General features: G+C 46.0%; 1 protein-coding gene across 1 annotated transcript in view; it reads right to left on the bottom strand.

Annotated features, from left to right (window-relative positions):
* The window catches only part of fndc3ba (fibronectin type III domain containing 3Ba), a 58284-nt gene extending 40463 nt beyond the window's left edge, over positions 1-17821 (bottom strand). Inside the window, 3 exon segments of the mRNA XM_030116631.1 lie at positions 2213-2289; positions 17208-17283; positions 17719-17821. Of these exon segments, the coding sequence (XP_029972491.1) occupies positions 2213-2289; positions 17208-17283; positions 17719-17790 (225 nt within the window). The 5' untranslated portion in view covers positions 17791-17821.
* Between the last annotated feature and the right edge of the window lie 406 nt (positions 17822-18227).

Genomic DNA, 18227 nt, shown 5'->3' with positions numbered 1-18227 from the left:
GCATCCCAGGCTAAAACTGGTGCCAAATCAAACCTCGCGACCTCAGAGGGAGCAGAAACACGGCCATCACTTTCCCATCATTTGGACCACATTTAAACCTGAAATCAATTATAAATACTCTAATTACAACACAACCGTCGCCGTTCATCTGAAGTCCATAGGAAGTCCATCTCAGGTGCTTAGTTTTGTTCTACTACAGTGAAAAGCTGCTTTTTGCCTCTCTGGTAGCGAGGATGGGATTTTTGCAGCCCTAAAAATAATCAAAGTAGCCTATTTCTGATGTGAAGAGCACTTTAGTGCTCAATGCTGGAGCAGGAGCAGGTGCTCGGTCTTTCAAACGGGTGATGTCTAATAAAGAAGATAACTGCATAATTAATTTGACAACTGGGACAGGGTGCCAACAGGTCATGTTGTCCTCTAAAGTGGTGCAAACAAGTGCTGCCATGTTGTGATCAGATGGTGTGCAGATTTCAATAACGGCGAGCTCCAAAGACCTGCCTCAAATTAACATAGGTTCCATGCATGTATTCACTTTCACATTCTTGGACTGGGACACAGACACAGACGCACATTCCAGCTATTCAGACACTTTCACAGTCCTGCATTCCAAGCAGAGAGCAAACACACACTCCCTGCAGCGAGGGGAAGTTATCTGCTGGCCCCTAACGACAACAACAACAGGCACGCTGCCACACACACACACACACTCACACCAGATCACGCCAGCCCAAATCCCCCAACCCAAACTGAGAAGCAACAGACTCTCTGTCGGAATAGGAAAGAAAGAAGCAGGAGTATGAAAGAGGGCCAGGAGGGGAGGAAGAGGGTTACAGAACTAATCCGAGTGAGAAAAAACTTAAGGGGAGGCAGAATAAGGGAAGGAGGTGGAACAGGAGGCCCCCTATCTGCCCCCTCGGCCCATCTCCCGCTGCAGAGGAGGGGGAAACGCGTGTTTACGGGAAAACAAGGGCAAAGTCCCTGTGTGAGAACATGTGGACCTGGCCTACATACGCACACTGCTGAAGACACACACACACACACACACACACACACACACACACACACACACACACACACACACACACACACACGCCACTACAGAGCAGGCATAGCAGAAACACCCCCCCCCCCCCCCCATATCCAACCCATGCTTTTCTGCCCTATCAGGCTTGTTTATGTAAGAGTGACAGTGTTTCCCGCTCATATTTGGCCCGGCCGCTGCAAACACACACCCACACATGCATGCGAACACAAACACACACCCCCGGTGAGCCAACGACCCGACTTCCATTGGCGTAGGAACACAATCCCACCGCAGAAGCGTCTGCAACACTCTGCTTGCGAGGACAGTTCGTCGACTCTCCCTCTACACTTTTCTGACTTTGTGGGGACATCTGACAGAGCACACATACACACACACACACACACACACACACACACAAATGACCTTAACACCCCAAATTCAGCACATTCCTGCTCGGCGCTCTGCTGGGGGAGGAGGGCACCTTGGTTTCTTTGGTTTCTAAACTACAGAGAATAGTTGTAATACCTTTCATACACTGTGCTTGTTTTTCCATCTGAATTCCTTAAACAGAAACCATGAAAAGTTGCAAAGAGTAGCTCAAGCTAGACAGGAAGCAACCACACAAAAGACGAGGTGTGCATTTGTTGTATTTATTATTATTATTTCATTTAAATGCACATTTTTATAACTAATTTCTATTCCTAATGTTATTTTGCGAATCATGAGGAAAGTATCAAATAAGTTAAATAAAGGTTAAATAAAGAGTCTACAATTTATTTTCCATTCATGGCCACAGAAATAATTTTTATTGAGGAACATCAGTCTGTATTCCAAAAAAATCTCCACATTGCTAAAGATCTGACTCTTCGCCTTATTTAGTACAAACCGTAATGCAAGAATCAACCTGCTGAAGCAAACCTGTGGGCAGACTGACCATTGCTAACTCCACACACTGCACTTTAAATAACTTTTATTATTTTTGCACTGAAACAAAAATAACAAGCTAATGAAAAGCAGCTGTAGATGAGGCCCGTCTCTGCATCACGCTCTCTATGTGTCAGACTGTTATTTTGAAGGAAACACTCCAAACAAATATATGACTCAAACTAATTACGATGAGTAAAGAAAAAAAAAAAAAAAAAAAAGAAAAGAAAATCAGGCCGGGGAAAAACACAGACATAAACTAACCTGTGAGATGTACCCTGGAGGCACGTGGATGGGGGGGATTGACCCATTTGGGGACATCATGGGAACCTCAGCAGGACCTGCAAGGAAGAAAAAACATTATTTACCTTCACCACACAAGTTAGGTAAACTCGCATTAACATCCATCAATCACAAGTACACATGCAGAGACAAAAATACACACACGTGCGCACGCACGTACGCACGCAAAGGCAGGCCGTCATCTGGGAAGACACCAATGTGTAGCATACTGGAGTGTATTCTGATGAAACCCATGATATGAATATATTATTAAACTATCTTAATCTCTTTATATCTCCACACGGGAAATCAGAACATGTGAAAGCTTCCGTGTGAACGAGCGTGTTTTCTACATTTCTCGTGCACAGCTCCGTGCACTGTGCAGCAGAGCAGCAGCATCATTATAGGTGCAACACGTGAAGCCGCATGGCCTGAAAAATGAAGTCTCTGGCCTGAAGGAGCAGCAAGAAAATCTAAATAGAATTAGCAGACTGAAATGATGTTGACTTTTCCACTGTCCATATCTCCTCCCCCACCAAATCTCTCCATCGCTTTCTGCCTCCATCTTTCTGTGATGGAGGTCCTGCGGCTGTTAAAGTCATTGGGACCCCATTGGGACAGCTGGAAGCAGACTTGGCTCCAGAATAAATCACACAGCGCGCGCGCACACACACACACACACACACACAAAGTGAGGCCCTGGTTACCTGCAAACACACGCACACACACACACACACACACACACAGATGTTAGTGTTTTCTGTTCCTGTTGACTCTTGAGAACTTGCTCCATACAACAAAAAGGAAATTCATGAATGTGATAAACCTGAAGCAGAGCTCTTTATCGGTTATTTGTGTGAAGTGGCACTTCTGACTTCTATTTTCATTCCTCCCTTCATCCCTTCTCTCATTTCCTGTCTCCCTCCATTCTTCCTCCCATCCGCTGCCTTCTATCCTTTCCTACATTCCACCCTTTAACAACTTTTCTCTCCATAGCTTCCTACACCTTCGCTCTCCTGCTCTTATTCACTCAATTCTGCTTTTCTTTCCATCTTTTCATCCCCTTTTCCCATCTACCTCCATACTGTCATCCTTGTTTCCAGGAATTTCTTTCCTGCACAAGCCTCCCTGCTTTCCTTTGCTTCAGCTATTACTCACATCCTTCACTCCCTCCTTCCCTTTGCAATATTACTCACTCCATCCAATCCCTCCTTTTTTTAGCTTCATCCTTTCTCAGAGTCGCCTCAGTCATCTTCTCACCATCACATCTTCTGCACGTCTCGCCCTCCTTTCTGACCTCTGAGCAGCCAAACAAACAGGTAACACACATCCACAGACACACAACCTGAGCAAAGTCTGCAGTGTGGGCTGGTGTGTGTGTGTGTGTGTGTGTGTGTAGTGAGTAGGTCACAGGTACGGAGAGACAGGCCTCTTTCAGTCCCGTCTGCTCCCCTGCCATGGAGACACGGGCGTGGATATGAAAGTCCTCATTGAGCAGAAGGTCATAGCATGGGGAGAACACACACACCACACACACAGCTCCCCGAACCCGCTTTCCATCACTGCTCATAGCGCACTTTCCCTCTCGCTCGCATACTATCCCCAACACACACACACACACACACACACCCTCTCTCAGACACGTACACGCACACACTCTTGGCAAATAGACGTGTGTTTGGACAGTCGCTGCTGCCTCTGTGCTCTTCACTCAGCAAACAGCAGCATTCCTCTGCGCGCACGCACACACACACACACACACACATGCACACGTACACACGCACACACACACACACACACTCTCTCTCTTCCCATCCCTGGCCCCCAGGACTGGACCCAACAGGCCCAACTACCCCCCAAACCCTCCCAAGATACAAGACACTCTTTGTCCTGCTACCCTTCACTAGCACACACGCGTGCACGTACATACACACACAAACACACGTACACACACACACACGCACGCACACTGCTGTAAGTCATGCAATATTTGACTGACTTCCATTTAGAAAAGCTCAGGATAATCAAGCGTCTGTACATCTGTACGTGTGCATTCAAGAGGTTGTAATTGTGTCCGTCTGTGTGTGTGTGTGTGTGTGTGTGTGTGTGTGTGTGTGTGTGTGTGTGTGTGTGCGTGCACATGTACAAACAGTCAGTGTGGTCCTTGATCCACCTTGTGGTAACGTCACTCTCTGGTCTTGCCTTCAGCTTTACCCTTTAAGCACCACAAACAGAGTCACGACTTCCTCCGCCTAATCCTGCAGGAATCCCAGACAAGGCAGAGGACCAGCGCCGCGCTGCCCTGCTCGGCTCTCATCTCCCATCTGTTGCTTCTTCCGCTTCCGATTGCCGCGGACGTCGGGTCAGGGATCAGTCATGAGGTCGTATCCTGAAACGCTGAATGGCATCACTGTACCTGAGCCGCAGCAGCCTTGATCAGCGAATTCATTCCCAAAGTGTGACTGAACAATCACACCGAGAAAACGTCACTATGAAGACGAGTATACAAGCGCAACACTGATTTTCTGCTTTCTGTCAGTTTTTGACTCATCTAAAGAGTTATGCTGATGAAAATATATGAGCAAGACATAATCTGTTAGTACTGTTCGACTATACCATGAGCATTTTTCTTTATACAAATATATATATTGCTCCAATTTAATGTTATTTATGTTTGTTTGTCATGGACCTGCTGTGCTTTCATAATTTCCCTCAAGGGGGATGGAAGTGTATTTTCTCCAGGACAAGTTCAAATCTCACTAAAGTTAAAGCAAGGGTCACAGGAATAAATCTAACTTCTCGGGTCACTTAACGGACACTGGCGTTGCACGTACTGGTTTGAGAGGCAAAAAAGCAACTAAGAAGGCCACAGGAATGATGAAAAATACGATTTTGCATTGTGTGTAAAAAACAGATCAACTTTCCACAGCAGCCAAACCCAGTAAACACACAGATCATAAAACCTTAAATAGACAAAATCAAAATTGGACACAAGAAGCCTGAGATGACCGTTAAGAGGAGGCCAGATCTTCAAACCAGTCTACACAATTTTTAAGCCTCACCTTGGAAAGTTTAGGTCTTCATGCAAAGGATTTACACAAGAAATATAAACAGGCACATTTGTGGTAAACATCCTGTCTCGCATTTACCACACGCAGGAACAATGACAGAATCTTCGACCAGCAGAAGATACGCTTCGGTACTGGCTCATTCACAAAAACCCTCTGAAAACAAAAAAAAAAACCCTACATTGGGCTTTGGTCCAGCTGCCCATACATTCATTCACACACAGACAGACCGAGGAGGTGATGCAACGTTTCATCAGATGTTTCCCATGATACAGCTGTCAAAGGCAGCTGCGACCGGGCCCCCAGAGCACAACACACACACACACACACACACACACACACACACACACACACACACAAATGCAGAAGAAGAGGCCTCACACACAGCCAATTACTTACATCCGCAGTAATCTACAAACTTGTGCACATGGCATAAACACACACTCATCCATATCCATCAATCAGTCGTCGGTGACAAGTGTGAATGCAGACAAACCGTGTGCATCGGGGGGTTTTTTTTTTTTCCAGACTAAAACTCAACCTCAGGAAGAAATTGAGAACTTTCTCGCTTTCCTTTCAATCCCTCCTTCTCTGCACATGTGGTCACCACATTGAAAGGAAACACAGACCCTCTTGGGAAAGAGAGTGTGTGTGTGTGTGTGTGTGAGTGTGTGTGTTGTTATTGAACCAAAGGAGCCTGCTTGTGAGTTGACCTACATACAACGCAACCAGACTCAGAAGGATTTCCCAAAAACAGATACAAAGAAAAGTAAACACGGCGTTGCAAAATAGATGATCTGAAAAACAAAAAAAACAGTACACTTTATCGTAAAAGTACAAGAAAGTACACACAAACACAGTTTTCGTTCACCCTATCGGACCCTCATAGGAGCAGCTGTCTAATCTAGATGGGTATTTGAACTCCTGCGTGTGTGTGTGTGTGTGTGTGTGTGTGTGTGTGTGTGTGTGTGTCTGGGTCAATTGTGACGTGGCGTTGCCTGGAAGTTATGTAAGCATCAGCAGGGTAATGTTATCTGTCCTCAGAGCTCCAAGAGCAAGACACTCCCACGACAGCTTCCTCTACTGCCTGGCCAATCCACATACACACACTCACACACACAAAGAAACGCACAACCACACACTATAGAGAGCATGGCCCGGTGTCATATCTTAGATCAGTGCTCTATATAAAAATCTGACATATCCCAGTGGATCGTGCTGAAATAGCTACCAGAAGGTCTGGGAGAGGAAAGGAGAGAGAGAGAGAGCGATGGAGAGGGAGCAGAACGTGGACGATCGAGGGACGTGTGCTGAAAAAAAAGAGGGAGACGGTGAAAAGAAAAATTTAGAGTTAGGAGGGGAGAGAGAGGACAGCGCTAGCAGGAAATATGGGAGACAACTCTAAAATAGCACTGTGTGTGTGTGTGTATGCACACAGTGTGGGCTCCATCCATGTACAACAACACACTAACACACAATCTGCGGAGCCCTCCACTTCACCTCCGGTGAGCCAAATCCGGCGGACATCTTTGCCGTGGGCAGGTCGGGAGGCCCGGTGATCGAGGAGGAAGCCGGGGCTTCCTGTGCCGCCCTGCTTTCAGTCCTCGGCCCTCTTGACACCGGCGCTCCGTGGAGTGACGCGCAGACCGTGCACTTACAAGAAGCGCACACACACGGAGACGTGTGGAGGAATGGACACGATCGTCGCCGTGATGATCGTAACAAACATTCGTACACATGAATGAAGAAACATCCACACTACTGATCCCAAATTTGTGCTCTCTGAGACGGGCTGTAATTTGAGCTTCCTGCTGATTTGCTGTGGAATTTAAATCATAAGCTGAAGAGTCGTTACGTCTGAACACTGGGCCTTACTGTATGCACAGAGTGTGTGTGAGTGTGTGTGTGTGTAGGTATGTGTCAGCACATTCTTTAAAATGTTTAAGCTTTTCTACTTAAAGCTACTGAGCTCAAAGTTACATAACTGTCATAAGAGAACAGGCTGAAAGTATAATCAGAGGTGCAGCTGATGGCTCTGTGGACGCTATCATGACTTCATCCGCAGGTCGTCAGGTCAAAAGAAACAATCGCTACGGGGCCGGTAAAACCAGCTCCGTTATTCTACTAGCCGACCGGCTCAGACCCATGCTTCAAATGAAGCTCCTTTCAATACAGATGATGAAAAGAAAATAGTATGACTATTGCGTTTGTGACAGCACAGCAGCTTTCTGCCCCCAGTTAGGTAAAAAACACCTCTCCGAGCCAAATGCATTGTGGGGTCTGAAGGCGATGTCGCCTGCTGCCAAACAGAAGCGTCCGACTGGTGCGCTGAAGCCTTCAGTCTCACCTCTGGTTGTTTGCCCAGAAGCAGAAGCGGTGGTCGCTCCTCTTAAGCCTGTCTGGAGGAGGGATTAAATACGGATCATAAGTGCCTTCTGTTGATTTCATTTTTGGCTTTTAGCTGACATTACCATCAAAGTCACATATCGAAAGTATAATATTTGGTAAAACATGTAATTTGTCTTTTATCCAGAGGGAAAATGATAAAACTATTTCTGGAATATTCTCTACCCAATTACCCAATTAAAGGCTTTCACCCAGGAGAATTTAGAATTGAGTGCAAATACTTGGGGCTCTGAAAACATCTCTCGATGCATTAATATAGTTTTAAATTTTATTTTATTTATAAGAGAAACAAATATTAAAACAACACAATAACCATATGAAAACAGGGTAACATTTTTTCTTTTTAAGTAGCTTTTCTGTGTTCAATAGGAGTCTAGCAATCCTTTTGCAACAGTTTGCTTGACTTTAAACAGCCAGAGACCTTGATTTTGTTATTTCACATGAGGGAGAAATGCTTGCAAAACATTTCTCACAGAGCCATGTTACCATCTCCATCTTATCCTGCTCTAATCGTTGTGTAAACGACCCTGAAGCGCACATGCCCCGATCTGTTCAGTGTTCGGCGTGGAGCCCGGGTGCCAGCCCATACCTCCACCCGGCCCACACTGCTCTCCGGTCCTCCCCCGCCCACGGGAGGGGCCGCCGTCGGCCGACCTACTTCTGCCGCTGGATCCGCTCCAGAGGGGAGCAACGTAACGTCTGGAGGGACACCGAGCCCAGCCGCGCTTTGTTCTCGAGATCCCGACATGCACAAACACACACCCGTGCAGCTGCGCACATATCCACCGAGCGCTCGAATGTGCGAGCCCACAAGACAAAGAAAAAAAGAGAAAAAAAAAAAACCGCAGACAGGCAGCCATATTCACACCTGGGCAGATGTGCAGGCGGGCCTTTAGATGTTGCTCTGACATGACACTGCGGTTCAAACGCAAGAAGAGACGCGGGGCACGCTGACATCTGGATGGTGTATCCTGACATAAACTGTGGTCACCTCGGCACCACGGCCAAACAGAACACACATGAAATAATGACATTCTTACGTAACACACACACACACACACACACGCACCTTTTACATTCACACGAGGCGAAACTGTTGTTTTTCGATTAGTAACCATGCAACACTCAGTGTAAGCATACATCACTTATCACTGTTGCATTCGCGCACACATGCATGGAAACATGCGCAAATACTTCTGACATACATGCACAAGCATGCACGTGTACATAGAAGTATACACAATCCAGACACTCATGACTCATTATATCCATTCCCTAATCAACCCTGCAGAGAGAGAGAGAGAGAGAGAGAGAGAGAGAGAGAGAGAGAGAGAGAGAGAGAGAGAGAGAGAGAGAGAGAGAGAGAAGAAGAAGTGCAACAGCTGTTGGTGTGTAAACAGACTGAAGAGTCATATAATCATTTCCTGCTCTCCTTTCCTCACTCCCTTCTCCTTCTCGCCCACTTTTATCCTCGAGACGCAGCAAAACTCACAAATGTTGACCCACTAAGGCAACAGCAACACAAGCAGTCTTTTTTTTTTTTTTTTTTACTCATTTTTTCCCCTTCTGTAGTCAACCTGTTGTGTTTGTATCCAGCTGTGCTCGTCTTCCTCCGCTCGCTCTCCTCCTCCTATCTCTCCACTTGTTAATGTGGGGCATTCCTGCCGTATGAGTCACGGTCTGAACAGCGCCGAGCCTGTGTCCACCGCGAGGAGCAGAGAAAGTGTGAGAAGAGAAGAGAAGAGAAGAGAAGAGAAGAGAAGAGAAGAGAAGAGAAACTTGAGTGAAATTCAATGGAAAGGGGAAAAAAAAAAAAGGAGGCGAGATTGGAAGCTGTAGATTAGAAGGGACTTTCCCCCACTCTCCAACTTTAAATTCCACTGTTTCGGTATTTATATGTATGTGTGTGCAGGGCCTGCTGGGTAATGACAGTAAAGTCGGGCCAAGACTGAAGAGAGAAGCTCTGAGGAAGAAGTGTGTCGGTCAAACTGCTCTCTTATTAGAACCAGCGTCTCCAATCATTCCTTGGCCTCCCTGGTTGGGCCCACCCATTGACCGACACACACTTCCGCCCGTCCAATCAGACTGGAGCAAGAAAAAAAAAGAGGGAGGGGGCTTCCCTGTGAAATCTAAACACACACACAATGTAAACAACCACATGTGGAAGTTGTGCAGCTGCGCCGGACGCCACATTCATTTTAATGCACCTTCATAGGAGATTCCCTTCAGGAGGCTTTGATGAGTCCTCCCACAACGGCGTGCTATCAATAAATCTTGATCTAATCTAAAAGAATCTAATTCGACAAGCAGCACGAGCAACACGTGGAGGAGATTCAATAATCCTGAGTCCGACTGTGTTATGGTGATCCTTTATTTGATTTTAAAAAAAACAGCAGGCCAGGCACAGAAATTCAGTTGGAGCTGTTATGGTGGAAGTAAAAGAAACCAAGAAGAAGAAAAAAAAAATGGGATGAGAAGGGGAAGGAGGTTTGGAAAGAGGGAGACGAGAAGGGAATGAGGGTGGAGAGAGAGGAGCGCTCCAGCTGTACCCTGAGCTTCCAGAGAGCCAAGAATTTTCATCCCTGAAAAAGATCTCTCTCTTTCTCTCTGGAAAAATCTGCAAGTACTCTCAGTAGACAGCTGCCGGCTTCTCACACACACACACACACACACACACACACACACGCGCGCGCGCGCGCGCACCATTCTTTACGTGCTCATTGACATAATGCATTCAGTGTCCTCGTCTTTTAACCTGAAACTGATTCCTTAAACTTCACATTAACCTTTAAAGGCATTTTGGAGGTAAATCTGCCCACCCACAGGGGTATAATAATCCCAGTTTCACACAAAGAGAATGAAGCAGGGGCGTGCACGCACGCAGCGCTACTAACAAAGACACAGTAGTCTCATGAGCCTTCGTCACCCTCCTCTTCCCTTCCTAACCACTCCCACCCCCACGCTGCCCGAAGTGGGCCTGTCTCAACAGCAAATACAGCCCTCCTCAGTGCTGGCAGACTGGACCGAGTCAGCAGCGGCAGCGCAGAGGTGGCCGGGGTCATCGCAGAGAGGAAGTGGCCTCACCCGGAATGCATGGCAGCAGACACGACCAGACATGTAGCGTCTGATTCTCTCTCTCTCTCTCTCTGCTTATCCCTCCTCATCTTTCTTCTCGTCTTCCTTTATGTGCGCCGTTTCGTTCTATCATTTTATTTAAACTCCATTCCTTTTTTTTTTCCTTCCCCCTCTCCTGCTCCCTCCCTTTCTCTTTTTTTGTCCCATCATGCCCTACTGTGTGAGGGCATTGAGTTTATAAGTGAACACTGGGCAGGGCATATAACAACAATCAACTCTCTCTCTCTCTCTCTCTCTCTCTCTGGGGCTTTCTCCCTCTCTCGCGCGCATACGTGTGCACGTACGTACACACACACACACAAACAGAAGTCAAGCTCTTAACTACCTTGTACCAAATGAACCAAACCAATCCTCCGTGCCCTTTTGTTTCTTGCAAAGTACTTCTGCTGAGTAGAAAATGCTGGGAAAAGAAAAAAAAAGCAGGTATGCCACACAAATGAACACACACGCACACACACACACGCGCGCACACACACACTCATACAGTGCCCAGAGGGATCGCATTCCTTTGCACACCACCTGGAGTTAGAGTTCATTCCAATGGCGACCAGTTGAGTGAATCCACTGGGACATGAAAACCTAACCAGAGTCACTTTCAGAATCCACTCAAAGAAAGATTTTCTTCCACCTAAAGCTCGAACCTGTCAGCGAAACACAAACGGAATCATGCAAGCATGCATCTCACACACACCCAGGAGATGGCCGTTATATGATCCCACTCTACCATGAGTATCTCCACCCGTCCCATTATCCTGGTTTCCAGCACAATACAAACATATTCCATTACTACAGATTCAACTGTCATCAAGTCGGAGCCAGGGAGGAAAATATTTAGATCATGAGCACACACTACATGATCTTCATGTCCGACGATTAAAACTTACTTCAGCAGCACTCCTTCATCAACTGTGACATTAAGCTTATTAGATAAAGGTGTAGAAGATGTTGAGGCTACTGGAGTAAATTTCTAGGCGGCGCCGTGCAAATTCAATAAAAAAAACAGTTGCACATGTAAATATTCTTTTTTACTTTAATCTTTCGCAGATGAGAGATCATGTTTCATAATTTAGTATGTCTAGTATAATTAAACGTGAAGACTGTGAAATCTCTGAAAGTAACTGAATTAAGTTAATTGTCATATATCTTATAAAGACATTTTTTACTTTCGAAAGTATAAATTTAGCAGTCCGTCAAGAAACTTAAAGCTGGATAGAGAGTTTAATTCCAATTTTACAACAAAAAGAGATAAAGAAAAAATGCAAAGCATGATTATCGGTTCATTTGAGAAGGTTCAACAAACTGAATCTTTCAGTTGACAGGTCAACAAAGCTTGTTGACACCGTCACCTCTGGTTACAGAGAAGACCGTGGAGAACAATACTCTCAATTAGGCACTTCTCGGGAAAAATGTATTGTGCACTCTTCCTCCGGCTTGTTTGGAGCCATCCGGCTTGTTGCTAAAGCAGAGCAGGAGACTTTCCTCGCTGGATTTCTCTCAATCGACTCGTTCCAGTTACATCTAAAGGCTCCAGGAGAACAAGGGCACACTGAGGCGCACGGCTGATCATAGAGGATCTCAGCAATGCAGCGGAATCGGTGAGAGCAGCATCACCGTCCGTCCAATTCGGACAAATCCTGAAGCGTCAAGAAACTGAGACAAAGAGGGAAAGGATAAGAACAGAGAGGAATAGAAAACAAAAGACTGCATTAAAAAAAAAAAAATCTGTCACTATCGTTTGTGAAAGTCAAAAGCTCAGCAGACTTTAAAAAGTACTTGATGAATCAAAGAAAGCAATATAATCCTTATAGAACTGTGGCCATGTGGTTTTAATGGAGCATCAACTCATTAAAACAAGGAAAGTATCTGTGAGATGGAGAATGCCCAAATTGCTTTTGGAAAAAGTGATTATATTGCGCCGCGATCGGCGCTGAGGTAAGTGGAACATCTTTAATGACAGTGGGGTCGATCGGCGTTAGGAGAACTGTTAGGACGTGAAAAACGACAGTGAAGAGAAGGACAGACAGTAATAATCACACAGAGGGGGGGGGGAATGAGCAGAGCTTAAACATCTGCTGGCAAAACCCAAAACATATCTTGACATGATTAACACACTGATCTGTTCAGATGGCAAAAACAAGCGCAGACATCACCCTCCTGAGGTAACAGCGGCAGTCTATCCCAAAACCGTTAATTCTCAGAAGAGAACCAGGACTGCAGCTGAAAAGAGCAGGATGGATCCCATCATGCCACTGCAGTGAAGCTGCACTGAGAACGGACTCCATCACACAAACACGCTGCGCTCCCAGAGGCCGACCTGAGCAGGAAAACCAACCACTGTTACATTAATGAACCCAATCAATCTGCACGCTTTAGTAGATCTTTTCAAAACAGCTGCAAAGACTCTTTTGTTTGTATTCATTATTGATTTAGCTTTGTTACCACTCAGTTTTTAACACAATACTTTATAAACTAAAGGGAAAAGCACCAAAAAGTAACTGTAACATAATTGTCTCTATAAGGACAGCGAATACAAAAAACAAAGAAGCTACACATTACATATCAGGCCCAGTCTGAGCGTAACCCTCTGCATACATAAAGTAGGCATTCTGTAATAGAGTCAGGCAAGCTCGAGACTTGAGGCCAAAAGCAACACCAGGAGATCCTTCCATACACTCCTCTGGCACGGAGCGAAACCTGCTGACTATAGCAGGAGCTCCAACTTATGGTATTCTTTCAGCAAGGAGACCTTTCTGCAAATAAATATGTATTACGGCAGGGACTTCTTCAGGAAAAGTGGTTTTTATGAAGAGACGTTGTGTTTCTCAAAATGGACAGCTTTTCTGGGCCCAGAACTCGTCCCTGTGGCACTCCGTCAGTCAGACGGCTGTTCCAGCTGCCACCCAAGTCTCCTGATGTCACATCCTCTCCAGCAGGGCACGGCTTCCTGCTCCTCACAGGCCTGGCCTCATCATCCCTCATAAAAGTCCAACAAAGAGCAAACAAAACAGTAAACCAACACGGCCTTGTAAAACACACATAGACACACACACACATGCACACAAATGCATATTAACACACTCGCATTCCAGAGCAGGGTGCTCTAACACACCCTCCAGAGTCTTGTGCTTTGATGTGAGTGTGGGAAAGCTCAGGGGAATGGTCGGAGTGGGGGGAGGAGCAGGGAAAGAGAGGGAAGGCAGAGGGAAGGTGGGGACGTGGAGGGGCTGGGAGTGTGAGCGGAGGGTCAGCCAAAGCTGACCCCTGGAGCACGGAGAGGTCAGCCCGTTTGAACACGGGACGGAGATCCGCAGACAATCACAGAGTCGACACGCTAATTGGCGGAGCGACAGTGGAAGGGATTTAGATTAAAATACACCGATTCACAAAGAAACAGCCCAGAGAGTCACGACCACACACAAAGGAACAAAGCAAAAGATAAGAAAGAGAGAGAGACTGTAATCTTATATCGCTCAAAAAAGACCACTGAAACCTTAGTCCAGCCGTGGATAACCTTTCCTACATGCATCCCTGAGGGCTGCTAGGATGGGCTCCAACACTCACAATCCTCACTTAGAAAAAACAATGACAGTAGATGGATGACTAGATAGGTAATCTTTTCTCACTTGGAGAAAACACCAGAAAAAAAAAATCCCCTGAAACTTGTTTTGTAGTTTCTTCCAAATCAGAGAAAACTCTTCATCTAAACGCTGTAGTAAAGTCCAGAGTTCCAACTCATATCTTCAGCAGTAAGACTGACCAATAAACGTCAGAATTGATTACATTAAAGGCAAGATTATGTCCCAGTGTCTAGCACAGGTACCTGATGGTGATCATGTGACCTTAACCAATAATATAATGGCTCCGAGAAGTAAAACCACTCTTAGGCGAAAAGGCTTTCTGAGAATTATCTAATTAAATGTAAGGATATTAACTGTTTTATAAGTACGTGGTCGTTGGGCCTTACTGTTTTACTGCTTCTGCAAAAAAAAAAAAAAAAAAACATTTGGGGCTGTTTATTCTGTCCCAGTCCGTCCCTGTGTCAGACTAATTGGGATTTATTTAAAAGTGCTCAGTGTGGTTCTAAAGGGATTTCAGGAACCCTCAGGTTATGGAATGTGTTGGGCTTAATAAAATTCTACGTAAACTTTCAGTTCAAATAAAAGTGCATAATTCAGCCAGTAGCACTTAGCAGCAGCGAGGCTAATGAGCAGCACTTAACATCAATCCAGCAAACACAAAAGCCTCTTTTCTGCTCGCCGTCTGCCTCGAGGTAGAGACAGATGAGCGAGGGGGAGAGAAGGAAAACTGAGGGAGGAAAAGATCATGCAGGACGTCTGAGCGCTCGAATGAAAGAATCTCTTCTGGCCGCCGTGTTGACGTCTCCAGGCTGGTTCTGCCTTGGCAAGAGTATCCGTGCCTCTGTGTGTGTGTGTGTGTGTGTGTGTGTGTGTGTGTGTGTGTGTGTACGCATGTTTGCATGCATGCACCGCAGTGCAGCAGCTAAACAGAGGTTACTTTATAAAGCTGGTCCCTGGCTGTGCCCAGAGGTCCCTGTAATCTCGCTCTCTGTCACACACACTTGCGCACGAGTACGCCGAAGAGCAAACACACACGCAGGCACAAAAGTACACAAGCACGGGCAAACAGGGAGCTCTGAGGTCTCGGTAATCACACCGAGTCAGTCTAAAGAGCGACTCAGTTCGACTTCAAGACACACTGCCACACTCCACCTCTCATTAAACTGGCTGACCTCCTCCGAGAGAGATAGAGAGAGAAAGAGCAGGAATTTGAGTGTGTGTGTGGCCCTCCACATTAATAATATCTGCATTCAAACATGACCTCAAGTCCTCAACCTCCCATCCAATTAACTGTCTGCAAGTATAAGGCACCAAAAAAAAGCATAGTCAGACTCACACGGAGCCTTCAATGCAGAATTTCGTGTTGAAGTGCACACACACACACGCAACCGCACAAATAAACAGACGACCGCAAGACACCCGCTGCATCAATGCTCCTTTTTGCAAATCGGAGTCTTGCATCCCACTCATTTATTCACCGTGAGCAGTTTTTTCCTCTCTACATCTTTTCACAAGTCACTGATCCATATCTACAGTTTTATCTGTCAACTGTATCTGCAGCGTCCTCGCCTCCACCCATCCATCCATCCATCCATCCGATCACGGACTGTTGTGTCTGGCATTATCTGCGCCCGTAGGTCTGCCTGCGGCCGTCGCTCTGATTCTCGGGAAAATTGAATTACACGGCGGGCAGGGGAAAGAAAATAAGAAGGCGGGATGTAATTTGTTACAATGCAGAGTGCTGTGGGGTGGAGGGAGGGGTGGGGGTGGAGGGGTGGGTGGGGGGGGGCAAAGTTGCTCACTCCCTTTCTCAGCCTCCGTCTCAAAGGAAACCTTCACTCGGAGGGCGGCTGAAAAAGTGAGAGAAGAAGCGGCAGACAGACAGTGGGAAGGAGATGGGGAAGGAAAACAAAGGCGTCCTTTCAAAGTTTCTCAGCAACAGCTCACACGTCTGACATCATCAAAGTGGGACGCCACTCCAGAAGAGTCGGGGGGGGGAAATCCCGAGCTGCCGCCACCTCCTTCTGTCTTTGCGGGCTTCTTAGCGGCTTACATTTCCAGACTTTTCATGCGCTGATAGCAGAGGCAGCCAGAGAGCCCACTCTGTCTTAATCTGCTCACTGCGCTCATCTCGCACTTTTTAATTTGGAGATAACGCCAGTGCATGTCACCCAGGCCCATTCCTTGGTGCCGCTGTTATGCTCTCCAAATTACAAAGAACGAACACGAAAAAAGAAGTTTTCTAGATTTTTGCTTTTCTTGTTTAATTTAAGTATCGAAGAACTCTTCGTGTTGCTCTCTTGAGTTTAGCAAATGTTGATAAACACATCAGATATGCTTGAAATTACACCACTTGCTATGTGTATTGAGTTGGCAGATTAATCTGATACAGAGCGATGATATAAACAAGAGGAATGAAAGATGGCTGCATTATGTCGAGCTCTAACAATTTTCTTCAGATAACTAAATCCAAGAGAAAAAAGCTGTAAAGTTCCTTTTCCAGTACCTACCACAGCTCAGGAATGATGCGTCTCACGCTGTCAGTTATGGAAATATACTTTCCTTTGTATAACAAAAACACTTTGGTGGTTTCTTTAAGAAAAGTTGAAGGTGAGTAAAACTAGCGTAACCTTTTGGGCAACAGTGGGGAAATTCATTGGTTCATTTTTCAAAGCAAGTGTTGCAAGCAAATGACTAAAACGATGGGAAAAGCCCCGACCAACTGTGACACAGAGGCGACAGCAGACCACATTATAGTGAGATAAAATCATAAAATAAGAGGGGACTGACCCTGGATGCATTGCAGGGAGCCGTCCTCAGCCCGGATGGTAAACGTCTCCCCTGGGTTGACCTGCACCAGGATCACCTGGACCAAAACACACACACATGAAAAATAAAAAAAAAAAAAGCAGGAGAAATAAACGAGGTTAATTGATCAAACAATTAAGTGTTTCATACATTCATCCCTGGAAAATCCCAACAGTGAGGAGACAATGCCGGGCTGCCTATGCAGAGGTGATATAACACAAGGCGGACACAGAGTTCACACACATGAAGGAGGTGTTAGATAAGCTAATGGTGAGACGCCGCTGCTGTCTCACACACCCTGATTTGACAACAGTTTTTCTTTTCAGGCGATGCTAATGAGACAAAAAAAAAAAAAGAAACACACACACATATACAACACACACTCGCGGAGCAGAGCTGAATCAACATATAGACAGGTGAGCTGGGTAAAACATGACACTGCTTTGATTCCTGTTTCGGCTCAGAGTGCCTGAAGAAATGAAGCATACCTTACCGTCATATTCTCCGCATACAGATTGTTGAGAGTGTACACGTGGCTGTAGACATGAAACAGGTGACCCTCCATTGCACACACACGCACACACACGCGCGCTCGTACTCAGGAACACATGCATGCGCGCGCACGCAGAAGTGCAGCCCCGTCTAAGCTCTACAGGTGTGCTGTTGTAAAATCCTCATATCCTACGTTCCTCCTCTAGTGTCTGCATCTTCTCCCATCTCAGCGCTAACCTGCTTCTCTCCCTACGACACACACACATTTACACACTTCCTGCTCCGTCTGCTGCAGCGGCTGCTGTTGCTATGGGAACCCCAGCATAGTACAGGGCGACCCATGTTTCCCAAGGACCGAGAAAACCCCTATATCAGACCATGTGGGAGGGTCAGCGAGACAAAATCACTCTGAAATGATGTGCGAGCACATCGGTTCAGTTTTGATAACAATTTATTAGTGATGACTCAGCTGTTTTTTTTTTTTGTGTGTGTGTTTTTTTATTTTCAGAC

Source organism: Salarias fasciatus, chromosome 19 (genome assembly GCF_902148845.1).
Source record: "Salarias fasciatus chromosome 19, fSalaFa1.1, whole genome shotgun sequence".
Classification (NCBI taxonomy): domain Eukaryota; kingdom Metazoa; phylum Chordata; class Actinopteri; order Blenniiformes; family Blenniidae; genus Salarias; species Salarias fasciatus.
The sequence above is the reverse complement of the archived record's forward strand: the minus strand, read 5'-3'. Positions and strand labels throughout refer to the sequence as shown.